The sequence below is a fragment of the Terrapene carolina genome, unplaced genomic scaffold (genome assembly GCF_002925995.2).
Source record: "Terrapene carolina triunguis isolate 2854851 unplaced genomic scaffold, T_m_triunguis-2.0 Scaffold714, whole genome shotgun sequence".
Classification (NCBI taxonomy): Eukaryota; Metazoa; Chordata; order Testudines; family Emydidae; genus Terrapene; species Terrapene triunguis.
Window position 1 is genome coordinate 10,596,456 of NW_020665065.1, and position 14,626 is coordinate 10,611,081.

General features: G+C 41.0%; 1 protein-coding gene across 2 annotated transcripts in view; it reads right to left on the minus strand.

The window, feature by feature from the left end:
• Positions 1 to 14,626, minus strand: part of CTNNBIP1 (catenin beta interacting protein 1) — a 55,002-nt gene that overhangs the window by 26,558 nt on the left and 13,818 nt on the right. For both annotated transcript variants that reach the window (XM_024210611.3, XM_024210613.2), the window contains exons 2-4: positions 7,647 to 7,743; positions 3,003 to 3,124; positions 1,853 to 1,943 (exon numbers count right to left, since the gene is read on the minus strand). In XM_024210611.3, the coding sequence (XP_024066379.1) occupies positions 1,853 to 1,943; positions 3,003 to 3,098 (187 nt within the window). In that variant the 5' untranslated portion in view covers positions 3,099 to 3,124; positions 7,647 to 7,743. The remainder of the gene's footprint in view (positions 1 to 1,852; positions 1,944 to 3,002; positions 3,125 to 7,646; positions 7,744 to 14,626) is intronic.

Consider the following 14,626-nt stretch of genomic DNA (forward strand, 5'->3'; position numbering starts at 1 on the left):
ACCACTGTGTTAGTTATTAGATAAAACACAACTAAAAGAGGGCCCACATCCCAAACAATTTACCTGTTTTTCTAGACACACCTTAGCTTATTTATTTTTTATACACTTCTTATTGTTTGACTTTGTTTAATCAGTTTCCTGCTGATACTCTTGCATAAGTGCCATGCTGCTGTGTTTGAGTTTGCATCACTACAGGAAAACGTTTAAATTTCCCACTAAAGAAGTTTTTACTTAAAAAGTCATGAAGTATTTCCATTCATTATTCTTCTGTGAACATCCTTCACCTCTTTTTTTCTGGAGTAGGCAGGAGAAGAGAAGCACTACCATTCTGGGCATACACTACTTGACACTGTCAATTTAAAGGGAAAATCTTTCCGCAAGATTATTACCACCAGAGAAGTCTGCTCACGACTTTGAGAAAGGTAAAATGGTCAGTGAGAGAAGGCAATTCACGATGTGCTAGCACTTCCTTAGGTATGGGGATGAACAAAGAAGCGTTGAGCTCACATTCTGGTAGGATATCTCCTTTCTATCTTTCCAGAAAGGAGGACTGCAGTTTGTGCACTTTAACACATAAAACATAGTCCACAGATCATTCCCAGCTAGAGAGATAGTGACAAAATTCAGACCACAGCTAGCGCAGGCAGATGAGCCACAGCATGTATGGTAAATGCAGATTCAGAGATGTTGGGTGCACCACACATACCTGGAATTCAACCATAGCCCCAAAAGAACAAAAACAAATACAGTTATAAGAATGAACAGAAGATATTGAGCGGTCATGGCCTACAGTCAATTTGGGAGAATTTGGCCTTCAGTGTTCTAAGTGGTCATGAATAATATTGACAGAGACAAGGTGGGTGAGGTAATATTTTTATTGAACCAACTTCTGTTGGTGAAAGAGACAAGCTTTTGAGATCGATAGAGCTCTCCGACAGGTGTCACCTTATCTCTCTCATATCCTGGGACCAACACTGCAATGAACAATACTATTTATTATAAAACTGCTCATCCTAAAAGATCCCAAATACATCCAGGATTCACTTCACTCATCACTGAGATGCAGCCACCTGTTTAACAGTGCATGGTAACACTCCTCCACAGTTTAGGTCAGAAAATGAACTGTGTATTTCTCAGACTACAAGAAGGATTTATGTAGGTGGAATGTAATTACCCAAATACAGGTACCTAACTCAATGCTTACCGAGATTATGCTCAAAGGTTAAGTAGACATTAGAAGCCTGGCAGGCACAGGGCAAATGAATCCACCAGGATATGAAGATCATGACCAGTGTCATGAACGACAAGCAAAATGTGACAGTTCTTTCCATGACAGCAAAGATCATTCAGCTGTTGCCTCTTCAGAGAATGAAGATGTACCAAATTATGACAATGGCCAGTTTTCTGTGGGCTGTAAACCACTTCTGCAGTTCTTATCAATTCAAGTGACATCTCCCTTATTTGAGACCAAGTCAGATCACTTATCTATCCATTGATAGAGAGACCTGGGGAGATAGATGCATGCTTTTTCTGATGGTCGATCATTGTATCCGAATTAAGGTTCCCTTTTTGTTCAACATGTACATCGTCCAAAAATATGCATCAGACCAAAATGCCTCAGGAACAGCATCAGCTGGAAATGAGTTAAAACTAGTTTCAGGTACTATACCTCCCCTCTACGAAGTAGTTTTGCCAGTTTGGGGGGGGAGTGAGGGGGGACTTACAGTCATTTTTCTTTTTTTAAAGAAAGGTTTTTCTTTCCAGTGTTGCTGTGTGAAAGCCCTTTACAAACAGGAAAAACTGCTGTACAGATTGAAAGCACTGGTAAATCTTCCCCTTTGCTGGTACTCACCCTGATCAATAGAGTGCTGAGGAAGCTGGCTAAGTTGGCTATTCACTACACCTGCATACGTCCGCAAGAATTCCTCTTCACTGGCAGTCAACTGGAAATGTGCAAAAAAAGGAAGGATGAATAGCAGGAAACAGACTATTGACAAATACCACTGCCTTCCCCATATCAGTACATGTACAATTTAAATTTAATTCATTTAAAGCATCTAACTCTAATTGGACCCAACTCTTCCCTTGCTACCATATTCTGATTTTTCAGAGTCTTACACTTCAAAAGCCGAGAGTATCAATCCCACAACCCATACTCACTGAAAAGTGGACTATCACAAGGATGGATGGAGAGACTTTTCCTTTCCTCAATGTCTTCAGATTTATATCCTCACTGTGCAAACCTAACTGAGGTTAATTGTACAGTATACCTGAAGGCATTTTCTGACCTCTAGTATGAGTACCCTATTACTGCTGATGACATGCAAGAGGGAAAGAACTTAGCTTGAATGTTAGAGCCCAAGGAAAATTTATGGGGCTGCACTTAGAAGAGACTTCTTTTTATTTGTTAACGGAGTGAATTGTACATAGAAATCAGTGGGACCCAATCAATACAGAATCCCACAATCCAGATTTTAAAAAACCAATTTTTAAGATTTTTAACATCTTTTTTTAATCAGACCCACTTCATCTACAATTTTTAATTTTACAAAGACTATGAATTCCCTGAAAAATTATGAAAACTATAAACCCATTTATACAAACTTGGGTGTATGAGCCATGTCTATATTCACTGCAGCCCTGCTATTCTAGTGCTAGAATCAGTGATCTCTACATGCACTTAGATCTTGGGTCAGTTAGCAATGATGGAAAAACCCCTTCTGCTGCTGTAAAACTGTCTCTCCACTATGGGGTTATGCTGGCATAGTTACAATGCCATAGCTACGCTGCTGTTGTCCCCGTAGTATAGACATGACCAAAATGTGTCCTGCAAGAGTGAATTCCAGAACAAGTGGCCCCTCCACCCATCTTAAAAGAATTTAACAGAGTTTAACCCTGGGGACAGGGAATGGGAACATCCCAGTTGGTCACAAATTCCATGACGGGGTGGAAGAAGGAGGTGGTTAAGTTCTGATACTTTTTCAGGACTCCATTAAACTTACATTTGATCCCATCTTCCTAAGCATGAGCAGAACTCTCACTTTCTGCTGGATGTACATCTCCTCCGGACTCTTCCCGGGGACGCCCTCACGGTTCATTCCCCTCCTCCCAGCTCCTGGGACTCCTGCAGATGTAAAAAAACCAGAATGAAGTGAACTTATAGTTATGGTTTGATATGCATAACTGGAGAGTTCTATTTCCAAAACACCTATTTTTCACCATAGGCCAAAATACTTCATGAGTTGGTTTGACAACTAGGCTGGGATGGCTTGGTAATCTAACTTCTGACAGGCGAGAAGAGGCCCGAGTCACTCCACTGTAAAAAGCAAACCAGACAGTGGATTTGGAAAATAAACCCATCACAAGTCTGGCAGCAGGAGCTGGCTGAGCAGAGTTTGCACCTCCATAACACTTGCGCCATTGAGTGTGGTTGGGGAAGGGCACAGAGTAGCCATGTATCCCCTCACACCACGTATGTGGGATTAAATTATACGGGCAGAGAGACCATGATAGAAAAAGGCTCATCTACTGATCTCATGACAGAGGGCTCAACCCTGCAAGATTCTGGGCATCTCCATCTCATTTTCTTCAAAAAGTTGAGAATGCTCAGCAGGTCACAGGATTGAGCCTTAAGTATGAAACTCAAACACAACACCACATTCCTGATCACGTCAATATCAGTTCACTTAGCACCTGTCATGACTTTAAATCTAAGGGGAGAGGATAGGATTCAAGAAAAATTGAAAGAATCATCTCTATAATACCAATTGATTTAACTTCACCTGCCTATAGACTTTTTTGTAATAACCATGACTAAAGGTGGAGACAGGATGCAGCGCGTACATCATTCAAGTTTATTTAGCTCTACAGTCAAACATAAGTCAGGTGAAATTTAGTCCCCAAGTCATTTTCCCTATTTCTGTTCTTATAATCTGAAAAAAATCCATACATAATCCTTCTTTATAAATTTCTAAAACTGATGTGTTGCTTTTTAGTAGGAAGTGGAGGGGAATACCTTAAAATTTCCTTCCCAATATTACTTAATTGTTTATGTTTTCTGTCAGAAGGAAGCGTTTTATGGAAATAGCAGTTGGAGATTTATATCCACCGTGTATGCCTACAGTAGCACTCCATTTTGTTGCAGGAGTAGGTGGAAATTGCTTAAATCCCATAATCTGGCACTTTTACCAACCCACAGAGTAAACGTTTTCAATTATAATCCACTATTACTATGAATACACACACTGCATACCAGTTCGTTCAGAGTCAAGGTTCAATAAATTCTTAACTACAAGTTGTTTTGAAAATTAAGATGCTTCACACAATATTCACTCATGAAACAGACTAGCAAACTAACAGCTACTGTGCACTGGCTCCAGACCTGTGCATCACAGAAACTTAATCCCCACCAGGGAATTCCTTCATGGAGATGTAAGCCTGGTATTGCTACACACTGCACATCTAGCAGACTGGTCCCCAGTACTACCTTCTGCAGTTAGTTTTCACTCTCTAAATTCGGCCCTGTGCTGAGTTGTCAGCCTTGTGATTCCTGGCAGGTTTCAGTAATCCAGGGAACACATCAGATTCATCAAGGCACTACTGCTAAAGACTTTGGAGCACCAGGTTTAGACAAGCTTTTTTATTTTATTTTTTTCTAAAGCAAGTCAGACTTCTCCTTTTCTCCTTGATTATAACTTTTAAAGAGAAAGAGTAATTAGGATGTGGAAAGAGTTCAGGTTACATATTGGCATTCCTGGATGACTCAGTAATTATTCAAACTTAAGCAGTAGCTGTAATGGAGAAACCTCACCACCCACTTTATTTCAGTACTGCCAAGGTGCTGGTAAAATGCAGGCCTGAGATTTAACTATAATTTCACCAACACTACTTGAAAAAGTTCCCAGCGAGAGGTTCTGCATTGTGCTGATTTTGATGTAGATGGCTATATCTGAAAACCAGCAACTGGTAAATATGCAATGTTGACTTCGTTTATAACCTGGAAGACGATGACAGAGCAAGCTTGTAGCAGGTCAGTACAGAAAGAGGTTTCATCTATCCAGGGTGTCAAGTGTCCCTTCATAATCTGAACCCCTGAATGGGTAAATCAGATGTTTCAGTGGGGGAGAAAGCAAGAAATCCTCCAAAAATTAAAGGAGTTTAATCTCCCCACAAAAGCCTAAAAATGCCAAGAAATGCTAACACTCAAGCATATTAAATGTGGATAAAATTATACCAATTATCTATCAGTAGGTGGCACAAACATCCAGGGAGACGCCACTTCTGCCCCACTCTCCCACCTAGAGAAATCCCCCCACACTTCAACAGTTTATCTTTAACTATGGAAGGGTGACAACTCCTCTTCACTTTACCCCAACCTGAGAGAGGACAAAGGAAACAAAACAGGGAGAAAAAAATAGAATAGGATGAAAAGGAAGGAGATGATTGAAGAGAAACAGGAAGAAGGTTGAGGGGAATGGGGAGAAAAACACACTAAGATCAAGGACAAAAACCAAGAGAATTGTTGGGAATACACCATTTCAAACTTCTGAATTTAGAATTCAAACATTCTATATGTTTGCAGCAGAGAAACTGAGTTGGTTTGATACCAAGGACTAAAAAGAAGTGTAGAAAAAGCACTTCCAACCCAATGCCATAAATGAGTTTTCCCACTCACAAGTGCTTGTGCTGGAGTAATTATAAACAATCGCACCCCCAACTTTTAAGACTCCAAAAAGTCAGAACTGAATCAAAGGTAAACAATCTAACAGTGTTATCTCTAGATTTGTTCTGCACTTGAGATACCATTTACACAGTCGAGCATGTCACTTAACTTGCCTCAAAAAGGTAAAAAAATATAGAATTTAAAAAGCATCAAAAGTGATAAAAGGGAAAAACTAAACAGAGCCTGGTTTAGCAACAACCAAGCATGCGTGAGAACGGTGCCAGAACACAATATCCATTTTATCTAAGCCAAGAGAGGAATTGTTTAAGGTGAGCCATGAGGGCATATTGAAGAGTCATGGGATGAAACTGAGCAAATGAAAATTTAAGCTGAGTATCAAAAAAGATCCCTCAGCAGTGAGATCTATTAGGTCATGACAACACTGAGGGGAAAAAAAGATGCATTTTTACAAGACAGCTAATGCTGTAAAAGTCTAGTGCAGGCAAGGCACTAGGATTTTATCTTGATGTAGTTGGCTGAGATACCTAAATTAGAATTGTGAGCTCTCATGTTATTCATTGCTCTTCAATGGACTTATTTTCTGTGGAGATGCAAGTCTGGGACTCCATAACAGAACTTTTACTAAAGAAATTTCAGCAATTCTGTTAGTCCAGTATTTTAGATATTAGCCCTCTTCGGTTTTTTTATTTTCATAAAGTAATTGTGCTGTTGTTCTTTTAAATAAAAAGCAATTATTTCTCTAGTAGTACAGCTGACTTTATGTTTAACAATAGGGAGCAATTCTGACTCTGCCTGACAACCCTGCCTGGATGAATCTTAACTATAGCCATACCTAATACTTTCCATTATAAGCCCTTTTTTCAGTTGCTTATAAATTAGTCAAATTTTAGACATTCATGCCGAAGTTTTCCATGCCAGCTATTTGCCTAATTCTGATTTTTTTTTTAAAGTATCAGCTAAAATTGTTGAGCCATTTCCAAGAATGAGGTTAGAAGAAAATATGTTGTTTTGCCTATTAAAATTCTTACAACTATTTCATCGAGAAGTTGTAGTGCCTCCAAGCATTGGAGCAGTGACTTGAAATTTGGCAGGGGATTGCCCACAATGTTAGGGATGTGCCTTTTGTTGTCCCCATGAAATTTGGCCAAATTTGGACCAAGTTATAAGCTCCTGAAAATCACAGTGCGCACATGCTTAGAGCGGCTTGTTAAGAGTTTGACAGCTAAGTTTTCTTAAGATTTTTGTCTTTGCTGAGCATGCTCCATCCCCACACAGCTCTTATGCATCAACCAAATTGTGCAAGCACTACTCCACCCCCTCTACCCGGAGTAACAAAGTATTCTCCATTCTAGGGCTGCAGGGGCTGAGCAGATTTTTTCCTGGATCTGTTCCCTCCTGGCTGCTAGGGCCTGCTTTGGTGCTGGGCACTGGAACAAAGACCAGGAAGACAGTCACTGTGCTCTTTTCCCTGTCCACCCTCCTGAGCTGCTGCCCATGCAGTGTGGTGAAGGAAGAAGCTGCCTGACTTGAATGCAGGGAAATCAGAAGCTAAAGGGGAAACAGAGCAGGAGCTGGAGAGACAGGGGGCACATACACAGGAGCAGAGAGTTTATAACAACTAGAGCACACTCCCCTTAAGAACCTGGAATCGAACCCATGTTTCTCACGTCAGGATTCCTTTGTTTTCTAATAAATAAGTTGTGACTCCAACTGGCCAACTGTTTCATCTTATTCTAGTGGCTGGTCCACAGTGAATAACAGCCTTTTACTACCACCAGTTATTCTGTTAGCTCAAGTGGCAGACAGGGAGAGGGCTGTGTTTTGGGTCTAAAGATCCCAAACTTGCTGATGAACCATGTGGGAGTCAATAGGGTTCAACATGATGGAATCCTCCCCCACCCCCCATCCCAGGTTCCCTTTTTAAAAATCTAAGGATATTACATACAAAACAAATACAACTTACCTGCTTTAAAAAAAAACGAACCACACAAGATCAGATAACCCAAGTGCTCAGTCCTGATTAGTGATCACAACTGGAAAAAAAGGGGAACGAAAATGCCCTGTGAAGATAAAATATTAAAGAGAAATATATTAACTGAAAAATAGCAATACAATTAACATTTTTTTCACTCAGTCTTATACCATTACATCTAGCCAATGTTTGTAAAACTGAAGACAGGCTACGTGAAGCAGAAATCTGTATAATACTCCTTATGTATTTATTTCAGTAAGTGATTAAAGATAAAAATGAATCACTAACTACATTCCTGGTGGAATTCTGCATCACTGTTGATGAGAATACACTCAAGTCTTGCTTTCTTTGGGAGTTGGGGGAGGTTTCAACATAAGACCCGTCTCTTTGGACAAGCAAGTAAAAGTGCAGCAGAATAACCAGGTGTAACCTCCTCTGGGTAAAAACAAGCATGATTCATCACTTAAAAATTCAGGGTGGGGTAGAAAAATATATGCTTATGGCCAAAATTTATGTTTTCAATTATGCATATGGCATCTGAATATAGCACTTAAATGATTAATTAAAAACCCCTGCTTCTTTTACACCGTAATTAATGTTTCAAAAAGAAATTTTAAACACTGGCTAGTCACATACTGATTACATTTTTTGAATGATCAAGATGTGGGTATTTCTAAACCAATTTTATAATTATCATTAGGAACTAGAGGTTGAGTAGGTTCCCTAACGGGCAATCACTGGTCACCAGAGACCAAACACATCAGGGCTAGCTCAAGTGAGATTACTGGTCATCAAACCTTTCACATAATATGGCACAACAGCGTGAGTAGCTTCTGCTCAGGACAGCTCCACAACTTGAAGCATGTCAATCATCATTACCATACAAAGGGCCAGGTTTTAATTAAAACTCTGATTAGAAGAACCAATTTGTACACACCTGCACTACCCACCTAAATGAAACTGCCAGCATGGAGACCAGGGTTCTTGGTTAAGTGTAGAGATACACACTTGTTATTTTCAATCAGGAGGTGAAGGCAAAATTGGAGTAGCTCAGAGTTTCTCCCAGTCAGTGCCCTGCACCATTCCATGCTGGGAGACGGCCAAGCCTGGAATGCCTGAGATCTCCTGAACCATTATACCAACTTTGTCCAAGAGAGGCCAGGGCTGAAATAACTGCAAGCTTCACCCACAGCACTCTACAATGGCTCCTACTAGGAAGAGCTGGGAGTGGAGGAGCTATACCAACTGCTTTAAAAGCCTTTCATTGCACCTCTCCAGAAGAGAGAAAGTGTCTGTTATGAAAGGACTATTTAAGCCTTACCTTCCTCCTTCACTAATTAGTTCCCACTTTTCTTACCCCCTAAAATTCAATACAGCCCAATGACCCATCACCTACAGCACTGACAACAGAACCATTTACAGTAACTAATTGCTCTTTTCATTTTTATAGACTTCAAAGGCATCCCACCCTCCATCATTACATACACATGGAACTGTGGGAACTCCTTCCGTCAAAAAAAGATTAAAGCACAGGAACTAACCACTTCTGAAGTGCACTAATTTCTATTAACAGCCAACATTAGCACTCTCACACTAACCATTAAAATGCCAGACCCTTCCAAAAAGCTTTAAGTAATGGCAATTTATCTATGCATATAAGCCCCATTTATCAAACAATCCATTATCAAGTAACTCAGAAAAGAGAACATTTTCCTGGCCAGGCATTGTAGTTACCATCTCACAAACTACAAATCCCACCTGAACTCAACTGCAGATTGAAATTTGGTCTGGGTAAAAATTACAGCACAGCTAGTCAGAAAAGTTTAACCATGGAGACCAGCTTTCAGAACAAGTGTACTAAGTTTACAACTCAGAAGCAGCAGCACTGTGCAAGTGATACAATCCTGGTTAGTTTCACTTTGTCACTCCCGGCTGGGGTTCTCTCCATTGCATCATGAACCCCTTCCGACAACAAAAATTACTACATGATCCCAGGAGGGGGGACAAAAGGCTGAGCTCACCCAAGCCCCACCACCCCGGGCGAAAGGGACGGGGGGGACAGAGGGGGCCAAAGCCGAAATCCAAGCTGCGCCAGGCAGGGGGTGGGGGACGGACCAAAGTTGAAGCCTAACGGCTTTAGCCCCAGGCAGGGGGGCCTATAGCCTCCATCCAGGACTGAAGCTGAAGCCTGAGCCCTGCCGCCCAGGGCTGAAGCCCTTGAGCTTCGGTCCCAGGCAGTGGGGTTCAGGCTTTGGCTTTGGCCCCGGGCAGTGGGATTCAGGCTTCGGTCCCCAGTAAGTCTAATGCCAGCCCTGGTGACCCCATTAAAATGGGGTCCCAACCCAGTTTGAGAACCGCTGAGCTAGAGAGGTTGGGGTAAGTGCTCTGTAAATAATCAGCACTTCTTCTGCAAAGGGCACAGGGTGACTGGAATAGATAAGTTGGGATTTCACTGTCCTTTAAGAGGTGTGATGGAGACATTGAGTCCCAAGAGGTCCACTGACTAGTCCAAGATCACATAGCAACTCATGGTAGAGCCACGAATAGAACCCAGGTACCCTAAGTTCCTGCTCTAGCCACTGGACAACGCTGCCTCATTTTTTTAAACTAAGAATCCTGAGTGATCATCTTTAATGGACCCTAAGAAATATGATCTAAAAATATTCTGCAACAGGATATTTTGGGGGTGGACAGGAAGATGACAACTGAGGTCCAAAATATGAGAGAGCACGCTTAGCTAAACAGCTGAGGAACAGCTGAGCTACCATCAGAGCACGTAGCTTTGCTCACCATCTTAAATGTTCCAGTAGATCCATCTGATCCACAATGATCCATCCCAGGGGCATTCTTGAGGTTGGGTAATTATCTGGTTCAATTAAGAATACTAGCTCAGAACTATGCTATTTTACTTTTTTTGTGGGTCAGCAGACATGTGCAGATTGGGAAAGGTCAGAAGGCTGTGCATTCTGCTCCAAGTCTATTCTAATTACTTGACCCTACAGATAGGTCTATAAACACATGACAACTGCTTCGGTTAACAGATTAAATACTTTGAGGGTTCATCTAGGTTCATCCCCCTCCACAGAAGCATCTCTGCGATTTCATAGGTACTGAGAACAGCTGTTCAGAGCTTCTCTTTCTAGTCAACATCCCTTTTAAGGCAAGCTTCTAATTTCTCTTTGGCTGAAAGAGATCCATCCAAAGCCTCATTCTTACTATATGCTACTGCAGGTGTGGATAAGAGTAATCAAATGCATTGAATTTCATTGCCAATAGAATGTGGAAGAGAATACAGCCATTTTTCTGGTTTACACACAAAATTCCTCTACCCCCAAGCTTACTCATATGTTTCCAAGAAAGACTTAACAGTTAAGGTTATGCTGGGCCTTTTATTCTAAACTTCATGTCTGACAGATTCCACAATGCAGAGTTCAGGTTGGTTAGCAGGACCAGATGACAGAATGGAAACTCTTCCCATGCCAACATTTTCTAGGCATCTGGAATTCATCCCTTTACTGTCCTCTCCAGAGAACAGTTCTCTACCAAATAATGCCACTTTCATAAAATGCTTTACACCCATAAATCTCAGAGTGTTTCACACAGGTGAGCATTTTGTTTTACAGTTAGTAAAACAAAAACACAGCAAAATGATGCACCTGAGGTCACAGCACAAGTCCACAGCAGAACTGGAAATAGTACCAATTGTCTCCCTCACACCCTATCAGCTGAATCACAATACTTCCCAGTAAATAAGGCTAGATCAAATGAGGTTTTCAGCTGAACAACAAAATCACACTGGTTGAAAGGGGAAACACATTTTAAATCAGAAAAACATTAGCAATATCACTGAATTGTGACAACATAGAAAAAACAGCAAATTGAAATCAGGAGTCATGCTGAGATATTACGCACCAGGTTGCAGCATCTTGGGAGTTTAATAGCAGCGCTGATACTTTATCAGCATCAAAAAGAGAAAACAAACACCAACAATAATTTCACACACCCCACTAATTATAATTAAACTTTGGTCACTGCACTTTTGGACCCTAATATTTATTGGTCAAACACAGTAGCTTAGTTTGCTTTTCTTATTTCTGCCAGATGTTTTCATACCACACATCAGAAAATATTAGCTTTACAGAGTGCTGTTTAAGGAGGGTTTCTAACATCTCTTAGGAAGACATGCAGACAGATAAACATGGACTGTGTCATATATTGTACCACAGGAGTCCTGGTATCTAATAAAACTTAACTGGGGACTAGACGGCTCAAAGGATTGAATGGGATAAAGACAGATTTGGAAGGATTAAAATCTAATTAGTGGGGGTAATTGCCCACATCCCCCTCCACCCCAAAAGCAAAGAAAAAAGAAGAAAACATTCTAAACTATTTTGGGGGTGGAAAGGCTAATAAGGGATTGTTTTCTGTAAACGAAATGTGATGTTGGGGGTGGAAAGGCTAATAAAGGATTGTTTTCTGTACACACAATGTGATGAAAATAAAATCTATACTTTTGAATCAGTTATTGTTCTTGACTACTTTTTATTAAAATATCTTCAACACGAAATATTTCTCCCATCTAGTGAAATAATAAATATAAAAATATACAAGATAATTGAATATTGTCTTTTTCAGTTAATTTCACAAAGATAAAAATCTAAACCTTCTAAGCCTAGATAGAGCCTTTCAGGTCTAGGTTAGAACTGAATCCAGAGAGAGTTACTTGAAATCACAGCTATGACCTAACATGTTTGCTGGCCTACATGAAGTTAGATTGGAGTCTCAACCCAGGTCCTAGTGATCAAGTGTCCATATCCCAGAAATGACCACCACTGAAACCCTCAGTAGCAGTCACAGCTGAGGTGCCAAGAACTGGATGGGCCATCAAGAATGAACTGCCTTGTCACACCTGGAGGTGTTCACTCTAGGTCAGGGTGAGACAGACTCGCAAGGCAAATGGAAAAATGTTCATTTCCAATGCCCATGTTGTATCTATTCTGTGGCTAAACAAAGGTCTTCATTCTCCAATGCCATCAGCCAGCACCTCTTACAAGAAGGGAACTAAGTTCAATTATTTCAATAGCAATTTTAGTCTGAAACAGAGTGAACACTTTCACAAAGCTGTGCATCTAATTTCTTCTGGACAGCATGAAGCTTGTTTGGCACTCGCAGGGAGTGACAGTTACTTCTCATTTATTTTTAATATGATGCACAAAACAGAATAATAAATGAAGAAGATCTGTAGGCTACATCTAAGGCCGCCTGCACAGCTTTGCCAAAGCAACAGCTTCAGGTTTGAAAATGTTCTCACCCTCTCCCAAATGGCAAATAAAGTTGGCCAGTGGACAAATGCAAAACTGCCCTGCACTTCAGTACTACATTCCTCATTCTGCCTGAAGAACATAGTGAGTACATGAGGCAGAGTGAGGATCACAGGAACACTTTCTGTCCTGCAAGGCCCAACATGTGCACTGGGCAGAGCAGAGGAGGCCTGTCATCCAAGTTCTGATCCCCGCTGTCTCCATACCAAACCAATCTACGTGCATGTGCTGTCTCCCTCCCAAGAGAAAGAAAACAGTACCATCCTCAACCACCCGAAGAGAGGAAGAAAGTGACAGAGTAAAGCTACTGGACCCCTTCTAGCAGCCTGTAAATTTGAGGTGGGAGTGAGCAGGACGAACCGAAGTCTTGGCTATAGAGGGTGCATCTAAACAGTAAAAAGTTACTATCCTTATTAAGCAGTATCACTGAGATGCTAATGTAGCCTGGAATTAGGCATTGTTAACTACCATGTCAAGAACTCCCCTCTGCCACGGTAAAGATCTTTTTACTATCTACACTAGTGATCCCATGGTTGCTATTACCAGCAGAGCTACAATCGTGAAAATACAAAATTTTCAGAATTTGCTAGTGTAGAAGCAGCTAATAAAAGTAGGAGACCCTATCCTGGTAGTAGAGGGAAGAAATTAAACATTACAGTTGCCTGTTCACTTTCAAATGGAACAGAGGCCAAGAACTTAGCTGCAGCCACAGGAAGGGGCAAATGCTGGCTCCACAACATGCTCCCCCTCTTAGCAACCCCACAGAACCTTTTCTGCTGGAGCTCCGTAAGAGTTATGCCATACTAGTTTGGGGGGCTAGAATAGGAGCAACAGGTGGGGGAGCAAATGTTCTCCATAGCATGTTCCTGCTTGGAAGGTCAGTATACCGCTGCAAGCAGCATTAACTCTCCTTTGTTGCTGATGCTGCACAGAGTGGAGAGGGAAGGCAGTCAATTGCAGTGTAACTCTTGAAGCCCCTGTGCTACTCAGAAGCAAGTCTTTGATCCTGAGTTGTTGTGGGAGAAGGGAAGAATCAGGTTGCCCAGACACAAACTTAGTTTATTAAAATATTTTTTATCTCTAAATCTACAAGAACAACCCCTTAGGTAAAGTGAATCTTGCCACTGAGAGTGGTCTTGCCTCAAATTAAAGAACAATTACAACGAACAGTTACTGAAAGCTTTCCCTTCGCATCATGCTTCCGTCAACTCTGCCCATTCTACCTCAAAATTCAGAGTGGGGTAGGGAAGTCATTCTCATCACAAACCCTGGAGGGTGCTTCTCTCCTAGGTAATATCACAAGCAAGGTTCATGATATAAAACATCAAGAGCATTCTGGTTCTGTCTTCAGTAACACTATAGATCTGTGTCACAAACAGGTACATTAATAAGCAGCTAGTTTGTATCCAAGAAAAGAATCAAAACTATAATCCTCCAATTAATTTCTAGGTTCTACATGAATGTGACACCCAACTAAAACCCACAACATTTTAGATTGAAAAGCATATTTGTTTTTAATACAAATCTTAATAGAAATAAAAATAAAAAAATATATGGAGATATACCTATCTCATAGAGCTGGAAGGGACTTTGAAAGGTCATTGAGTCCAGTCCCCTGCCTTCACTAGCAGGACCAAGTACTGTCCCTGA